The sequence below is a fragment of the Parasteatoda tepidariorum genome, chromosome 7 (assembly GCF_982258835.1).
Source record: "Parasteatoda tepidariorum strain Cologne lab strain chromosome 7, Ptep-v5.0, whole genome shotgun sequence".
Taxonomy (NCBI): domain Eukaryota; kingdom Metazoa; phylum Arthropoda; class Arachnida; order Araneae; family Theridiidae; genus Parasteatoda; species Parasteatoda tepidariorum.
The window spans coordinates 32,783,988-32,798,242 of record NC_141761.1 but is presented as its reverse complement, the minus strand read 5'-3'; the positions used below and the strand labels follow the sequence as shown (position 1 = coordinate 32,798,242).

Sequence of the window (14,255 nt, the reverse complement as noted above, 5' to 3'; positions counted from 1 at the left end):
ATTTTTTTAAAAATTTTATATTTTCAATTAAAGTATAGCAAAATAATTTGGAAAATTTAAAACAAAAATTTTGTTTAAAAAAGATATCAAAAAACAATTATTATAATTTGGAAACAAGATGTTTTAGTATTCATCATCATCATCATCATAGTTGGCCAGACAGCCCAATGTGAGCCAATGCCTTCCTCTGAAGATTTCTTTACTCGACTTCTAATTCACCTTTGATTTCCAATTCCTTTCATTAATTGCGAGAAAATTAGACTCCACTGAGTCAGCCCATCTCAACCGCGGCCTTCCCCGCTTTCTTGTTCCAGTGGGTCTAAAAAGCAGCATCTTTTTTATTGTGTTGTCATCGCTCATTCGAATCACGTGAGCCATCCAATTCATTCTATTTATTTTTATGTATTTAATAATATCAGGTTGTTTATAAATCTTGTACAGTTCAAAGTTAAATCTCCTTCTCCAGTTATTGTTTTCATTTACACCACTCCGCATAATCTTCCTCTCAAATGTTGCGAATCAATTTTCCTCCTGTTTTGTCATTGTCCAAGCCTCAGAAGCGTATGTCAAGACTGGTCGGACAAGAGTTTTGTAGATTAAGAGCTTTGTTTTTCTAGAAAGAAACCTAGATTTAATAAATCTTCTCAGCCCTATTTGCCAGATAGAGTCAGTTTTTTATTTCAGGAGTAGTCCTGTTGTCAATGCTAATAATTGATCCTAATGTTTTAGTATTAAAGTTTAATAAATATGAACGTATTGAAATTGACTGAGCTTATTTTGTTATGTTTATATTGAAAATTATCTGTGACTGTTAAATATGCTATTTCTTTAGTTTCCGATGACTTATGCTACCATACTTATTTGCTTTTAGCTGGCGCTTTCTCTTTAGAATTTATGAAATTAGCAAGCTTTAAATGGGTATTTCATGTTTTTCAAGACTTCGTCCACTTCTTTATTTTTTGAAGAAATAATGAGAAATTCACGTTTGTTCAAAATTGCACGATAACCATTCAAATGCAGAGGGGTGGAAAATAACGGGATATGATCCTTAAAAAATAATAATAATAGCACTCTGCAACAAAAAAACGCCGTTAAAATCGGTGAAGCTATTCGAAAGATATGAAGGAAAGTTTAATCTGTTACAATAGGTTTCAACAATGGAATTCCGTATATTCAAGTCCCACAGTGAACTGATCGTTAAGACACGGTTCCCAGCAGATCACCGAAGTCATGCATCACTGGCTACGGTCAGTGTGCGGGTGGGTGACCACTTGGATCAGTCTGCGTAGGGACCGAGGGTGTGCGGTATTGGTCCTCGTTAAACTGTGCTACTGTAAAGTGCTCGACTTCGCGTGCAGGTCGTCGGGCTACCGAAGCGGAGCCGCCACCCCCTCTACAGAGGATCAAAATTGTGATGGCATGTCTTCGGATCATCCTCCGGTATGCTTCCCAGACCGTCGCCAATAGCCCATTGTGTAGCTCTAGTGCGTCGTAAATTAACATTAGCAACAACAACCGTATATTCAATATTGCGCCCGAGCTACATGGCAACAAAAAGTGGTCACTGTTATCAAACCATCCCACTGTGGGCCAGAAGATCTTTGGCCAAAAGTCAAAAATTAAATTTTCAACTAAACTACGTGTAGGCAGTTTTAATATAGCCCAAATTAAGTATTCATAATCATTCCAACCATTATAATTTGCTTTTTGGACCGACGAGAGTACAATGTAATGAAAAATATGTTAAAAAAAATATTTTAAATTAAACTTTTAAATTTTTATTTCAGAAATATATATGGGAATTTCACCTTACTGTTACATTTTTATCAGAGTAATTAGTCTGAAATTATAGTACAATTTTTCAATCTGTTGGATTAGTTAATACTCTTGACAAACTTATTGTTTACATCTCATCATTTGACATTTTGCAATGTTTGAATGACTTTCGAAACTTAAAAAGTTCCTCGAGGTAATTAGCTAAACTTTTTTTTGTTGTCTTCATTGGTGTTTCTTCTTTCGAGAAAACCTGTATTGCAAAGGTGGACTAAATATAACGAAAACCAAAAATTATGTTGTTTTTTTCATGTTTCCGCGTTATTTTGTAATATTACTTCGGAATTATAATTTGCTTTTCATTTTTAATATAAAATTACGAAAATAATTATATTTTTATTGCTATATTTCATTATTTAAACGTACTATATTATTATTTTTATTTTTGCTTGCCATATTTCAGCCGCCATTTTGTATTTTGGGGTATTTTTAGTGTATTTCAAAATTTTAACTATTAATTCAAATTACCTGCACATAAAAACCCCTAAATAAAACCCCCCAAATTTTGAAACAAATTTTATCGAAATGTTAATTTCGGCCACGAAATCTTGGATGCAGGCCCACTGTGCATCCTATAAGAATTTGTTAATTTTAGAAAGAATAAAAAAACCCGATTCAAATTGGTACTCTTGTTTTCGAATTATTAGCGAACAGACAGACTTTGAGAATAACTACTTTATCATTATTAAAATTTTAGCTGATTTTCTTTAGATTTGAATTGTGTTTCGTCTTTACCGTTTTATCAATCTCATGTATTTTTGTGCACATTTCGCGGCTTGCACATATTTTATCACTAGTACACATTTTTCCTTTTCATTTGTTTTCTAATCGTTTGTTCGGCGTAGCATGTTCTTTTTTTGGACCTTGTGCCTTTAATCCCTACATCCAACTCAACCGTTTGACTTTCTATGAAGGGAGGGGGGCACGACTTGGCCCCTTACATGCGGGACGTGGTTAAATCTCTTACATGGGGCCCGCGTTAAAAAAGTGTTGACTATTTACAATGATTTAATAATAATAACTTAAATCTTGTTGTCATATGATTTTTTTAAAAAAAATACTAATTAATTAACGTATCGTGACTACAAAGCATAACATTCAACAACAAAAAATTTTGTTTTGTAATTACTGCGTGTGAAAGTCACATAATATGCAAATCTTTAACGCTATTATGTACAAAATAGAATGGCTTAATGTTTATATATATTTCTTAAATTACTGGTAAAAAAAAATGGATGGAGGAGGTATATTTGCATATTGGTAATTGTTCGAGCCAAACTTAATTTTTTTTAAATGTGTAATTCTTATTCAAGGAGTTATACCCTTCATATTAGTGCCCGTTTTTCTAATTATCATCCAAAGCTTGGCAGTCTCTAGTATTGATATTAAAATCTTTCGGGAAAAGCATGATAAATTGTAAATGCCCTTTTAAAAAAAATTTTTAAATTTTCATCATTCTATTTTTGCGCCAATTAATTTCAAACAAAACTCATGTAGAATGTGAAAAGATTCCAATTTTAAATTTTTTTTAACTAGATAATTTACTACAAACAAAATTTTTACAAAAAAAAAAAAAAAGAATCAACATTGATCAACCAATCCACATTCAGATCATCTAACATTTTTCAAATTTCATTCTAGTTAAAGTCAGCCTAGGAAGCTTAATTTCTTCTCTTCACAGTTTTTTTTCTCACATATTTCGGTTTTAATCATTATTATTCCCTGATCATAAACCATTATTATTCATTTTATCTCAAATTCAGTGTTCTATCTTCAATACTTGCTCCTAAATCATTACTGTCATCATAATTTAATAATAGAGAGCACCTCTGCATTTATTGTTTTTGTTTAAAACCTAGAATTTTTGTCACGGAGTGGTATTGTTGTCATATCATTTAACTGTCTGATTTCACCTGATTGAGTCTTACCATCCCCAACATTTATTGTACTGTTACTACTTGAACTTCCATTCCTATCCGTTAAAGCGTTCAGGCTGACCCATGGTTTAGGTTCTACATCTGATCGGTAGAGAGGAGGCTGCTTTGTTTTATTTTTGAAGTCTTTTATTTGATCATGAGTGTAAAGCACAACCGGAATAGATTCTGCTCGCCTGATGGGATTTTCTGCAGGTGGCGCTACGTTCTTAAAAGAGAAAATCTCTCCACTACTATCTACGCTCATGAAAGCTGCTGGAGTGTTCAACTCTTCCAAAGCTCTGCCACGCCTGGTCCTGTCCAACAGAAAATAAACGATCCCACAAATTAGCATTAAAATAGCTAAGCCGATGATAACATATGCAACGATACTACCAGCTGTTGGACCTCGGAATCCCTTGGAGTCATCTCCAGTAATTATGGAAGTTGTAGTTTCTTGGGGATCATTTGGTGTGAGTTTTATGTAAACGCGATTGGATTCTTCACTAATTTGGTGATTATGATTTTCTGTTTTCAGTGTCAAGTAAAGAGTAATGTTATCTGGTTTGCCTTGGTAAAACTCAACTTTTACAGCTTCGTCTTTTCCAGAGTCTTTTGGTTTTTCAATTTTGTTCGGAAAGCTTATCCAGTTCGGTAGTATACCATCGCGGCAGTCTTGATGTTGGCAAAACAAAAGGAACTGATAGTTGGATGCTGAAAATAAAAGGAAGCTATAAGCATCCGCATTGAGGGAAAATTATTGGAAGCAATTAACATGTTAGAATTGGAAAAAAAATGGTGAAAAAGCCCTTTTAGAGCAATTTTCCAGAATTTGAATAAAATATGTTTCAAAAATTAAAAACACTTCATGGAAACGTTTAAAGAACTGCTTGTTTATGTATTGAGAAGGAAGTTAGGGATATCATACTGTTTGTCTGCGATAGATACTCTGCCAGACATTCGTCTGGAGCTGTGGCGGTGACTATGGTAACGAGGTATGATTATTTCAAGTAGGGATGCGGGGTCCCTCTTTAGGACTGGTTTCAGCGAAAGAAAAATAGACCTCTTCATCGAAGCCACCCTCCCTAAAATGCCCTCTTCTTGTTTCCATAGCACCAGATTGCCGCAGACTTAGTGGCGGTCAGAGTACCTAACTTAGACAAACAGTAGAACAAATGAATGCTGTATATTTATTCTTAAAACCCTGAAGTCAAAAGGAGATTAGGGTATACATTGTACTACGTAGACTAAAGCAAAAAAAAAAAAACGTGAATGAAGCACAAATTAAGTACAGATATTTACAAACAAGTCTTATGTCCATTTCTGTGCTTTATTAACGTTGTTTTTCGCTTTAGTCAATGTTGTTACTTATTGTGCTCTTACATTAAGTTCTTCAATTGTATTGCGTATTTTTCGATTATAGTATTTTTATGTGAAATGATTCTATTACAACTGTTTTTTTAAAAAAAAACATTTATTCATCTTAGCAACAATTTTATAAATGAAGAAATGCATTTACGAGCACACAATTTGAAAATATGGTACATGAATCTTATGTGTGTCTCAAGACGATAACAAAATAGAATTATTCTAAAACAATCATACTAATAAAAAAATATTTAAAACAACTTTAAACCCTCTAACATCCATTATTTTTAAAAATGATTTTCTCTGCTGATCAAATTATTTTGGAAACGGAAATGGTAGACTTTAACAGAAACAGAAATAAATCACTAAAAAATGCTGTCCTATGTCAGACATAGACGACATAAGTTCGCAAAATAAAAAGAAAGGATATTGAAATCAAAATCTTAGTCTTATTAAAGCTATTATTTTTTTTAAAAATTATGGGTTTTAAAACGTATTTCTTGCATATTTTTCAAGATTTTAAAAAGGAGGCAAAATATTCATCTAAGCATGGCCAATGATTTTTCATACTGGCTGTAAGGAACTGTGTTTATTCAGAACTGCTGAGCGAACAGGTGAAATTAGTTGGGGTCTTTTTTTCTTAAAAAAAAATGTAGATTGTGCAGGTTTTCAAACCATGTGAATATAAATGAAAATGTTAACTCAAGCTGTCAGAGTTAAAACAGCTTAAAAATTTTAACTTATAAAAGACAATAGTTTAAAGAAGTTTTTTAAATTTGACTTTTAAACAATAGAGATAGAGGAAGACTGACTTATAAGAAATAGTGATAAAGCTGAACGTGATTTTTCATTTTGATATAAGAATAATCTTGTTACATTTTAGATATCTATGAGATATCAAGTGATAAATTTATATAGTTTCTTTTAACAAAATATATTAAAAATTAGTATAACGTTTCTTCTAGTTGTAAAAGATTTCACGAATTGAGTTTCATATAGAAACAGTGTGATATAAGACTTAATTAAATTTTTTAAAAAAAAATTCTCCATATAAAAACCAAGTTAAATTTTACACGCCATATTATTTAAATTTTCATGAAATTTTCTAACATTATAGTGATTTCTTAAAAAACTTATTGCTCGTTAGTGGTATCATTTTGAGGTTAAGTTAGTTTAAGTTTAGTGTTTACAATTCTGCCCATTAAAGTGAAGTTATTTCCTTAATTGTCCATAGCATTTCATCAGCACTTTAAGAACACCTTTGTTACTAGACTTGAGTCATTCTTTTTGGCGATTTTTTCGGATCCTCCTGGAAAGTTCTACTTGGGACGGCGTAATTTCTATTATTGTTATCCGACTCGACACTCGTTTCGCTTGGTTCATTCTGCTTCATCTCAACATTCTCCTCGTCGAAAATCGGAGGATCTTTGTGCAAGCTCTTGGCATTCACCACCTCACTGTGGTGTTTCAATATGATGTCTGCAGGAATGGAATTCAAACCTGTTGGCCTCGTATGACTTCTTTGAGATGATGTTCTTTCTTTTCCATCTTCCCTACGCTTTGGTTTGAGGACCGTAAAGTAAACCACCAAATATACCACGATAACTATCACAATTGCCAGGAGAATGAGTCCTACTATTAATCCTATAGTTTCAGGCTTCAAACCGCTTTGCTTAGCGGGAGGTTCTGGTGTGACTTTTTCGTCTATCTTGTCAACAGGGAGAATGATAGATACTATGTTGGAAGTGTCACTGGAAGGTCCATTATCACGCTTTGATTGCAATGCAAGGAAATACGTTTGATTGTCACTGAAGTCATCAAGTTTAACTTCGAATGTTTCTGGTTGACCAAATTGTTTGGGGGCGAGTTTTGTATCGATTTCTAGTGTAGTATTTGTAGTATTGTCGAAGTTCCATATAATGTCTTCAAGATTTGTAAATGATTTTATTACGTATGAATTCGCTGAAAGAAAAAAGAAAAGTAATACAGCTATTCAAATATATATTTTTTATTCTTCGAATTAAATTCAAATCACTGAAAAATTGCTAAATGTTATATTGTAATGTTAAAGGTCCATGTTTCCTATGTTCGTTTTATTCCAATGTACAGAATGATTTCGTTGACTTAAAACAAACGGTAGGATTTTTTATGGATATCAGTTAGCTGCTTTTAAAATTTAAATGGAATGCCTTAAATTTTACTCGATATTTATGTTGGGTGTTCTTAATCACTTCCTTTAATATATAATTTTAGATTGCATGTCAAAAAGATAGACACACTCGTTAGGGCTTGAAATTTTATTATTAAGTAAGGCAATTAAAAACATCCAAGTCACACCATAATTTCCTCAATAGTGGTTAGCCATATTTGGGAAACTATTTCATTTTTATTAATTGCTTAAATATTTATTTGCGACGTTCATAGTGCAAACTGTTATTGGCAAAAATATTAAAATATGTATTTAAGGCCTTGTTAACTCAAAACTGAGAAAAACAATTTTTATCAGTTAACTTTTAAACCTACATTTTGTTGAACAGATGTTATGCAAATCACTTGAAAAGAAACTGCGTAAAGCATCTATCTTTATCAGTTATTTTCAGCATGGAGGCGTAAGATAATTTCAAAGGAGGCGAGAGTTTTTTTTTTCTTCTTTTTTTTAAGAAAAATAAAACAAAAAAGTAAAACCAACTAAAGTTAACTTAATTTTTTATGTCACATTTAAATATTTTAAAGATTATCTCACTTTCCTTAACGATCTATTCAAACACGCGACCATCGTAAATTGAATATTTGAATTTAGTTACCAAGAAAATTAAAAAGTTTTTGTTCCATCAAAAGAATTTTTTTTTTTTGAAAAAAAAATTAAAAAATAATTGTTAAGATAATTTTTAAATGTAATTTAAAAATTATTGGACAAATTGGGAAATTGAACTTGCACGTAGTTTTTAGAATATCTCTGTTATTCCGTAGTCAAAACAAAAAACTGTGGAATTTTTGTAAATTCCTTAGTAGTTCGAATCTTTGTCAAGGTATTGTAGATCATATCTATTTCTGTGGTTTAAATTGTAAACAAACAATGTTATACTTTTGGTAAAAGGTCTAGTCCAGCTTTTATCAGCTGGAACAACGAAAGTTAAACTTTGAAGAAAATTGCTTAATGTAATGATTACTTGAAGAAATATTTAAAGTATAATTTTTTCCAAGAAATTCAAAAACGTATTTGGCAATAGATTGAAATAGATTGTTCATGTATAAATGATATACCTTTTCCTTCATCCATTTCTCCTCCAGGTGCTGTCCACTTGAGAGTAAGGCTGTCTGGCAGATTCAAGGATTCCACCCTTAGGTCAGTCACTCTAGATGGCTTGTATCCATCCTTGCTCTTATTTTTAGATACAGTGAAACTTGTCTGTTCTGTCCATTTAAGCTCAGTCAGTTCGAACGAGTCACTTACAATAGCGCTTCCACAGCAGAGGTCTTGACCTGAGAATGAACAAAAGCGAACATGTTTATTTTTTATTCAGTAATCACTACACTTATTATTTGTGAAAAAAACATTGAAATAAAAAATATACACAGTAGAAATCGTTAATCAAAGATAGAACATTTAAAAAACATTATAAAATCGGCAGAATTATTATCAAGATTGATCAGAGTAAAGCGAAAATATTTAGAATCCCTAAAAAAAAAAAGACCATTTTTATTTGTCGGATGTTTCTGCTTTGCGCTTGTCCTTCCCTATTTCAATTCATCTTTTTCTCTAATCAACCTCGATAATGATTCATTAGATTTTGAAAATATTTTTTCCCTTTGTATAGCATTAATTCGCATGTTAACTAAATATATATATATATATATATATATATTTTTTAATTTCTTTTAAACATAGGGGTAGTAGAAATATTTTATAATAATTTTCTTTTGGATAGTGGGTAAGTTTGAATCCTTTTCTTAACCTTTCTAAACAAATTGCAAACATCATCTGTTACGATTACATAAGAATTTCTATTAGTTTATTTATTATTATTATTTTTTGCAAAATCGGTTTTCAAAATACTAAGTATTTTTGCGGATAAAGAAAATTTAGCGTCTTTCATAAACATTTCCTAAACTCACTTTTTTAAAAATAAGGAAATATTATGTACCCTTTTATATTAAGTTAAATTTTCCCTTCATTGTAAGTGAATATTAAATTAAATGTTTAAGTAACATATTAATAGATTGAAATAACATTGATAACTTAACAAAAGCCACACGTATGCTTATCTTTAATTTGAGACCTATTGTTAACCCATTCGGGACTGCTGTTGCGAAAATTAAATGCTATGATGTAAAAAGCACTTTTATGAATAAAATATGGTTAAACATTTACAGAAACCGAAATATAGACATGTGTATTAATTATATATTATGAGGAACGCCAACGTAATGCTTCTCTGAAATGTATTTCACAAACGAAATAATTGAGCAACCGGTGTTTGTCTTTTTAAGAAAACTTCATGGAAGTATTGGTTCTTAATGAATTAAGGAATTATTAGACCCTTTTTAACTGCAGCACAAGCTTTACAATTGTCCAAAAACAAAACATATTTCGGTAAAAGTGCACTTCATCCTATTAAAATTTTTAAAACAGTAAGAATAAAACTAATCGGTCATAATATGAAAATAAATTCAGTCTGTAGAGGTTATGTAAACCATTGGAACAGACATGGAAATCGAGTTGAAATTTTATTGCTTTAGATAATCCTAGTAATATTTTTTAAACATTAATTTCAATTCGGTGATAATATATAGATAAATTCTGCTTTCAGCTGTCAAAAAACGATTGAAACTGTTCATTGAAATAAAGCAAAGGAGCAGTTATTTTTTTCCCCTAATGACCGCCTGTGTTAACATCCGTCAATTCAGGCATCTACAGGGCGATTTTGTTGACCTCTCTTACAGGGGCACCATATTAGGTGGGCCAACGTCGCTCCGACAGAAAGGAAAGATAGTACAGAGAAGGAAAGAACATCCATACCTTGCCCGGGATTCGAACCCAGAACCATTCTAATGCTAGGACAGTTCCCTGCCCCCCTACACAGGCCGGTCGGCAGAGGGTCAGTTATAATTAGGGTGACCAGACGTCCCCGATTTCCGGGGATTGTTCCCGGCGAGGACCTCGTGTCCCCGGTCTGTTTGCGTCCCCGGTTTTGTCCCCGGTTATAAAATTGAAAAAGTTTGTGTAAAATATTTGATAAAAATATGTTATATGTAATTTTTATTTTCTCAAAAATTTTCATACAAATTAATGTAAGCATTGAAAATTAAATATAAACTAGCTGCCTTGACCTTTTTTATAATTTCAATAACAGATGGCGCAACTGGTACTGTTAATCAAGAAAGAATTTGTTTTGGTATTTTTTTTCTTCCCTTTTTCAGTTTCAGTTTAGATTTAAGTCATTATGTTGGTATCATGCTCTGTTAAATCAATCAAAGAAATAAAAGTAAATGTCCGGTAAGATTTTGAAAACTAATTTGTTGCGCTAAGTTGTCATTATTTTCATTTTCCCACATCGTATTAGTTTCTATAAATTTAATGATATTCTACCTAATTTTTATGATTTTTCCATTATATAGGTTTATGATTTATTTAAGGTTCATTCCACTAGTTTTTAAGAACACACTATAACTTATACTACAGAAATTTTGGAGCACATAACTTTAATATCTAGTTATGTTTACATTTTTACTAGGCTGTACGCCAGACATGTTTATATAAGAAAAGAAGTTTAAAACAAGAAGTAACATGAATATTAGTTGCTGCTTTTAAAACAATTAATATCTTGGGTTACATAAACTGCCAATATTAGCTAATTTCCACTTAAAACAACAACAATTACTACATTTCTGTTTTATTTTAGAAAAATAACTAAAACATTTCATAATCAGGTAAACATTTTATAAATATCTAACCAATAAAGTATAAAACCATTTTTTATGCAATTGTTATTATTATCACTTACGACTAATTAGTTTTTATGAATTCTAATTTTATTCTACATTTTGAAAACCTCATAATTTGTTATCGTAATAGATATTTAGAAAAATATTTTTATTTCTTTAAAATAGATGTTAATATGGCAACAGAAACAAAAAAAAGAAAATGCCATTATTTGGATGGTTGGAAAAACGAGTTTCCATTTATTGAACCGAATCCTGATAATTCTTCCAAAGTAAAATGTACAATGTGTGGAGCAACGTTTTCAGTTGGAAGTGGAGGACGAACAGCTATAGCAGATCACATTCTTACAATTAAACACAAAGAAGCTTTGGCAGCAAAAACAAAAACGAAATCCGTCAAACAGTTTTTTCGTAAGCTGGAACCATCCAAAGAAGAGTTTGACTTAGCAACATATGAAGGAACGCTTGCATTTCACACCATTCGTCACAACCAATCGTTTCGCAGCATGGACTGTACTTCAAATTTACAGAAGAAATTTGTAGACAAGAAATTTTCTTGTGCCCGAACAAAATGCGAAGCTATCGCTGTCAATGTTTTTTCTCCGTGGGCATTTCTTGAATTGAAGAAAGATTTACAGTCTGTTCAATTTGTAACAATATCTTACGATACTTCCAATCACAATCATGTAAAATTACTTCCTATTTTAGTGCGGTATTTTCAGTGGGACTGTGCTAAAGATCCAATTAATAATAAACTTGTATCATTAAACGAAATTAAAGGAGAAACTGCAAAGATTTTATCTTCAGAAATATTAAACGCACTATTCGAGTTCCAATTGAAGGATAAAATGGCTGGTTTGTCTGCGGATAATACTAACACTAATTTTGGAGGATTGTTAAGAAGAGGAACAGAAAATGTTCATACTAAACTTCAAACTGAGTTAGGAAGAGATATTTTTGGTTTTGGTTGTAATGCGCATATTATACATAATGGCGCTAAAACTGCTTTTGATTGTTTGCCTGTAGATATTGAAGTTATGGTATCTAAACTTTTTAGTTATTTTAAAATTTACACTGTCCGAATTGAAAGACTGAAAGAATTTTGTGAGTATGCTGACCAAGAATATCATCAAATTTTAGGACACATTCATGTTAGGTGGTTGACATTACTTCCTGCTGTAGAAAGAATTCTTGAAATTTATTCATCTCTTAAAGAATTTATGTTGTCTGAAAAAAAGTGCCCAAAAATCTTGAAGAATTATTTTGAGAGTGAAACAACCGAGTTATGGTTGTTTTTTGCGCATTCGCATGCTGCAATTTTTAATCAAAGCATCTTGAAAATTGAAAGCGATGACAAATGTGTTATTGAATCTGGAGCGGTTGTCAAGGATTTGATATTTAAATTGAAAGCACGAAAGAATGCCAAATTTGTTCCACTTGTTGTAAAACCTGAATTGACTAAATTGATTGCTGAGAATATCATTACTGAAGATTCTTATTTAGAAACGTCGAAAGATTTCTATGAAGCTGCGATTTCATATTTAGAAGCTTGGAACGATAACAACGATGATATGTCTGATTTGAAGTGCCTTCTTTTAGATTGTATGCCTTCACGGTCTGAATTAGACGAGGCAGTTCTGTCTCTCTCTTCAAAATGTGCAATTTTGAATGTTAATTCCGACGATTTATTTGACGAGTTTACTTATCTTGAAGGTTATTTGGATGCAAAAGACGATAAATGGTACCAATCCGTACACATAACAGACAAATGGCGCGAAATAAACAATTATTTTCAAAAAAACAATATACCATTTACAAATATCAAAAGAATTGTTGAGCTTGCAATGTGCTGGCCAAGCAGCAATGCGCCTGTAGAACGGGTATTTTCGCGCATAAATAACTATTGGACTGAAGAAAAATCGCGAATGCATGTGAATACAGTGAAAGCGGTTTTATCTGTACTGATTAATTTTGATTTTTCATGTGACATATTTTCTCAATTAGTCGAAAAAAATCCTGAAATTTTAAAGAAGATTCATTCTTCAGAAAAATACTGTGTTTAGAAACAGTATAATTTTAAAAGCAATACAATTGTTTTGTTAACAGATTTTAAAATTGTGTAAAAATGTTATGATCACGATTTTAAAGATATAATTTATGTACTAAATTATAAAAAAAATGTAAACGAAAAAAAATAATATTTTTTAAGATAAATGATCAAAATTTTTTTCCAATTTTTTCTGTCGATAAAATGGGGGGGGGGGGTAGAGATGAGTGTCCCCGGAATCGCCCGAAAAAATCTGGTCACCCTAGTTATAATGTCAGTTTTTCATGGGTCGAAATTTTGATAGGAGGTAAATTTGATTCATATATGTCGGGAAAATATTGAAACTCATATTGCCGTCACATCACTTTAGCTAATCTTGTTGCGGTAAAAGTTTTGATCGACGATAAATTCTCTTTGGCTATAATTTCTGTTTATATCAGGGTGGGAACGGTTAAAAATTGCATTGTCATCAAATCGTGAGCTTCGGGTAAGATTTGTTGCTGTTGTTGTTGTAGTTCATTTACGTCGCACTAGAACTGCACAATGGGCTATTGGCGACGGTCTGGGAAACATCCCTGAGGATGATCCGAAGACACGCCATCACAATTTTGATCCTCTGCGGAGGGGATGGCACCCCCGCTCCAGTAGCCCAACGACCCGCCCGCGAAGTCGAGCACTTTACGGTAGAACAGTTTAACGAGGACCAATACCGCACACCCTCGGCCCCTACGCAGACTGATCCAAGTGGTCACCCACACGCATACTGACCGCAGTCAGTGATGCTTGACTTCGGTGATCTGCAGGGAACCGTGTCTTAACGATCAGTCCACTGCGGGATGTCATCAAATCGTGAGCTTCAGGAAAGATTTAAGTGTTCTAACTAGTAAGAAGGTTGTCGAAAGTTTGATTACCAGCTTTCATCGTTGCAAAAGCTATTTAATAATTTTTCTTTAAAAAATCCGAGCAAGATCAACCGAATGGTTTGGAATTTAAAGATTTTCAAAAATTATGTTTTGGGGAACAATTTCGAGGATGCTTCAATAATCTAATTCCGTCTATGTTAGAAACAGGAGAGAAAAATAAAGCTTTATTTTTATCATGCACTCCAAAAGTCAAATTTAGAGCAGAAACTTAAGCTGACTTATTAGTAA

At 32.2% G+C, this 14,255-nt stretch overlaps 1 protein-coding gene across 2 annotated transcripts in view; it reads right to left on the bottom strand.

Annotated features, from left to right (window-relative positions):
* Nucleotides 1-3,355: 3,355 nt before the first annotated feature.
* LOC107457311 (calcium-activated chloride channel regulator 1) overlaps nt 3,356-14,255 on the bottom strand; it is a 41,354-nt gene continuing 30,454 nt past the window's right edge. Inside the window, exons 13-14 of one of the 2 annotated variants that reach the window (XM_087167633.1) lie at nt 8,379-8,597; nt 3,356-4,460 (exon numbers count right to left, since the gene is read on the bottom strand). In XM_087167633.1, coding sequence (XP_087023759.1) covers nt 3,682-4,460; nt 8,379-8,597 — 998 coding nt within the window. In that variant the 3' untranslated portion in view covers nt 3,356-3,681. Of the gene's footprint in view, nt 4,461-5,201; nt 7,077-8,378; nt 8,598-14,255 lie in introns of those variants that run through there. The other variant, XM_087167634.1, reaches the window with a different exon arrangement.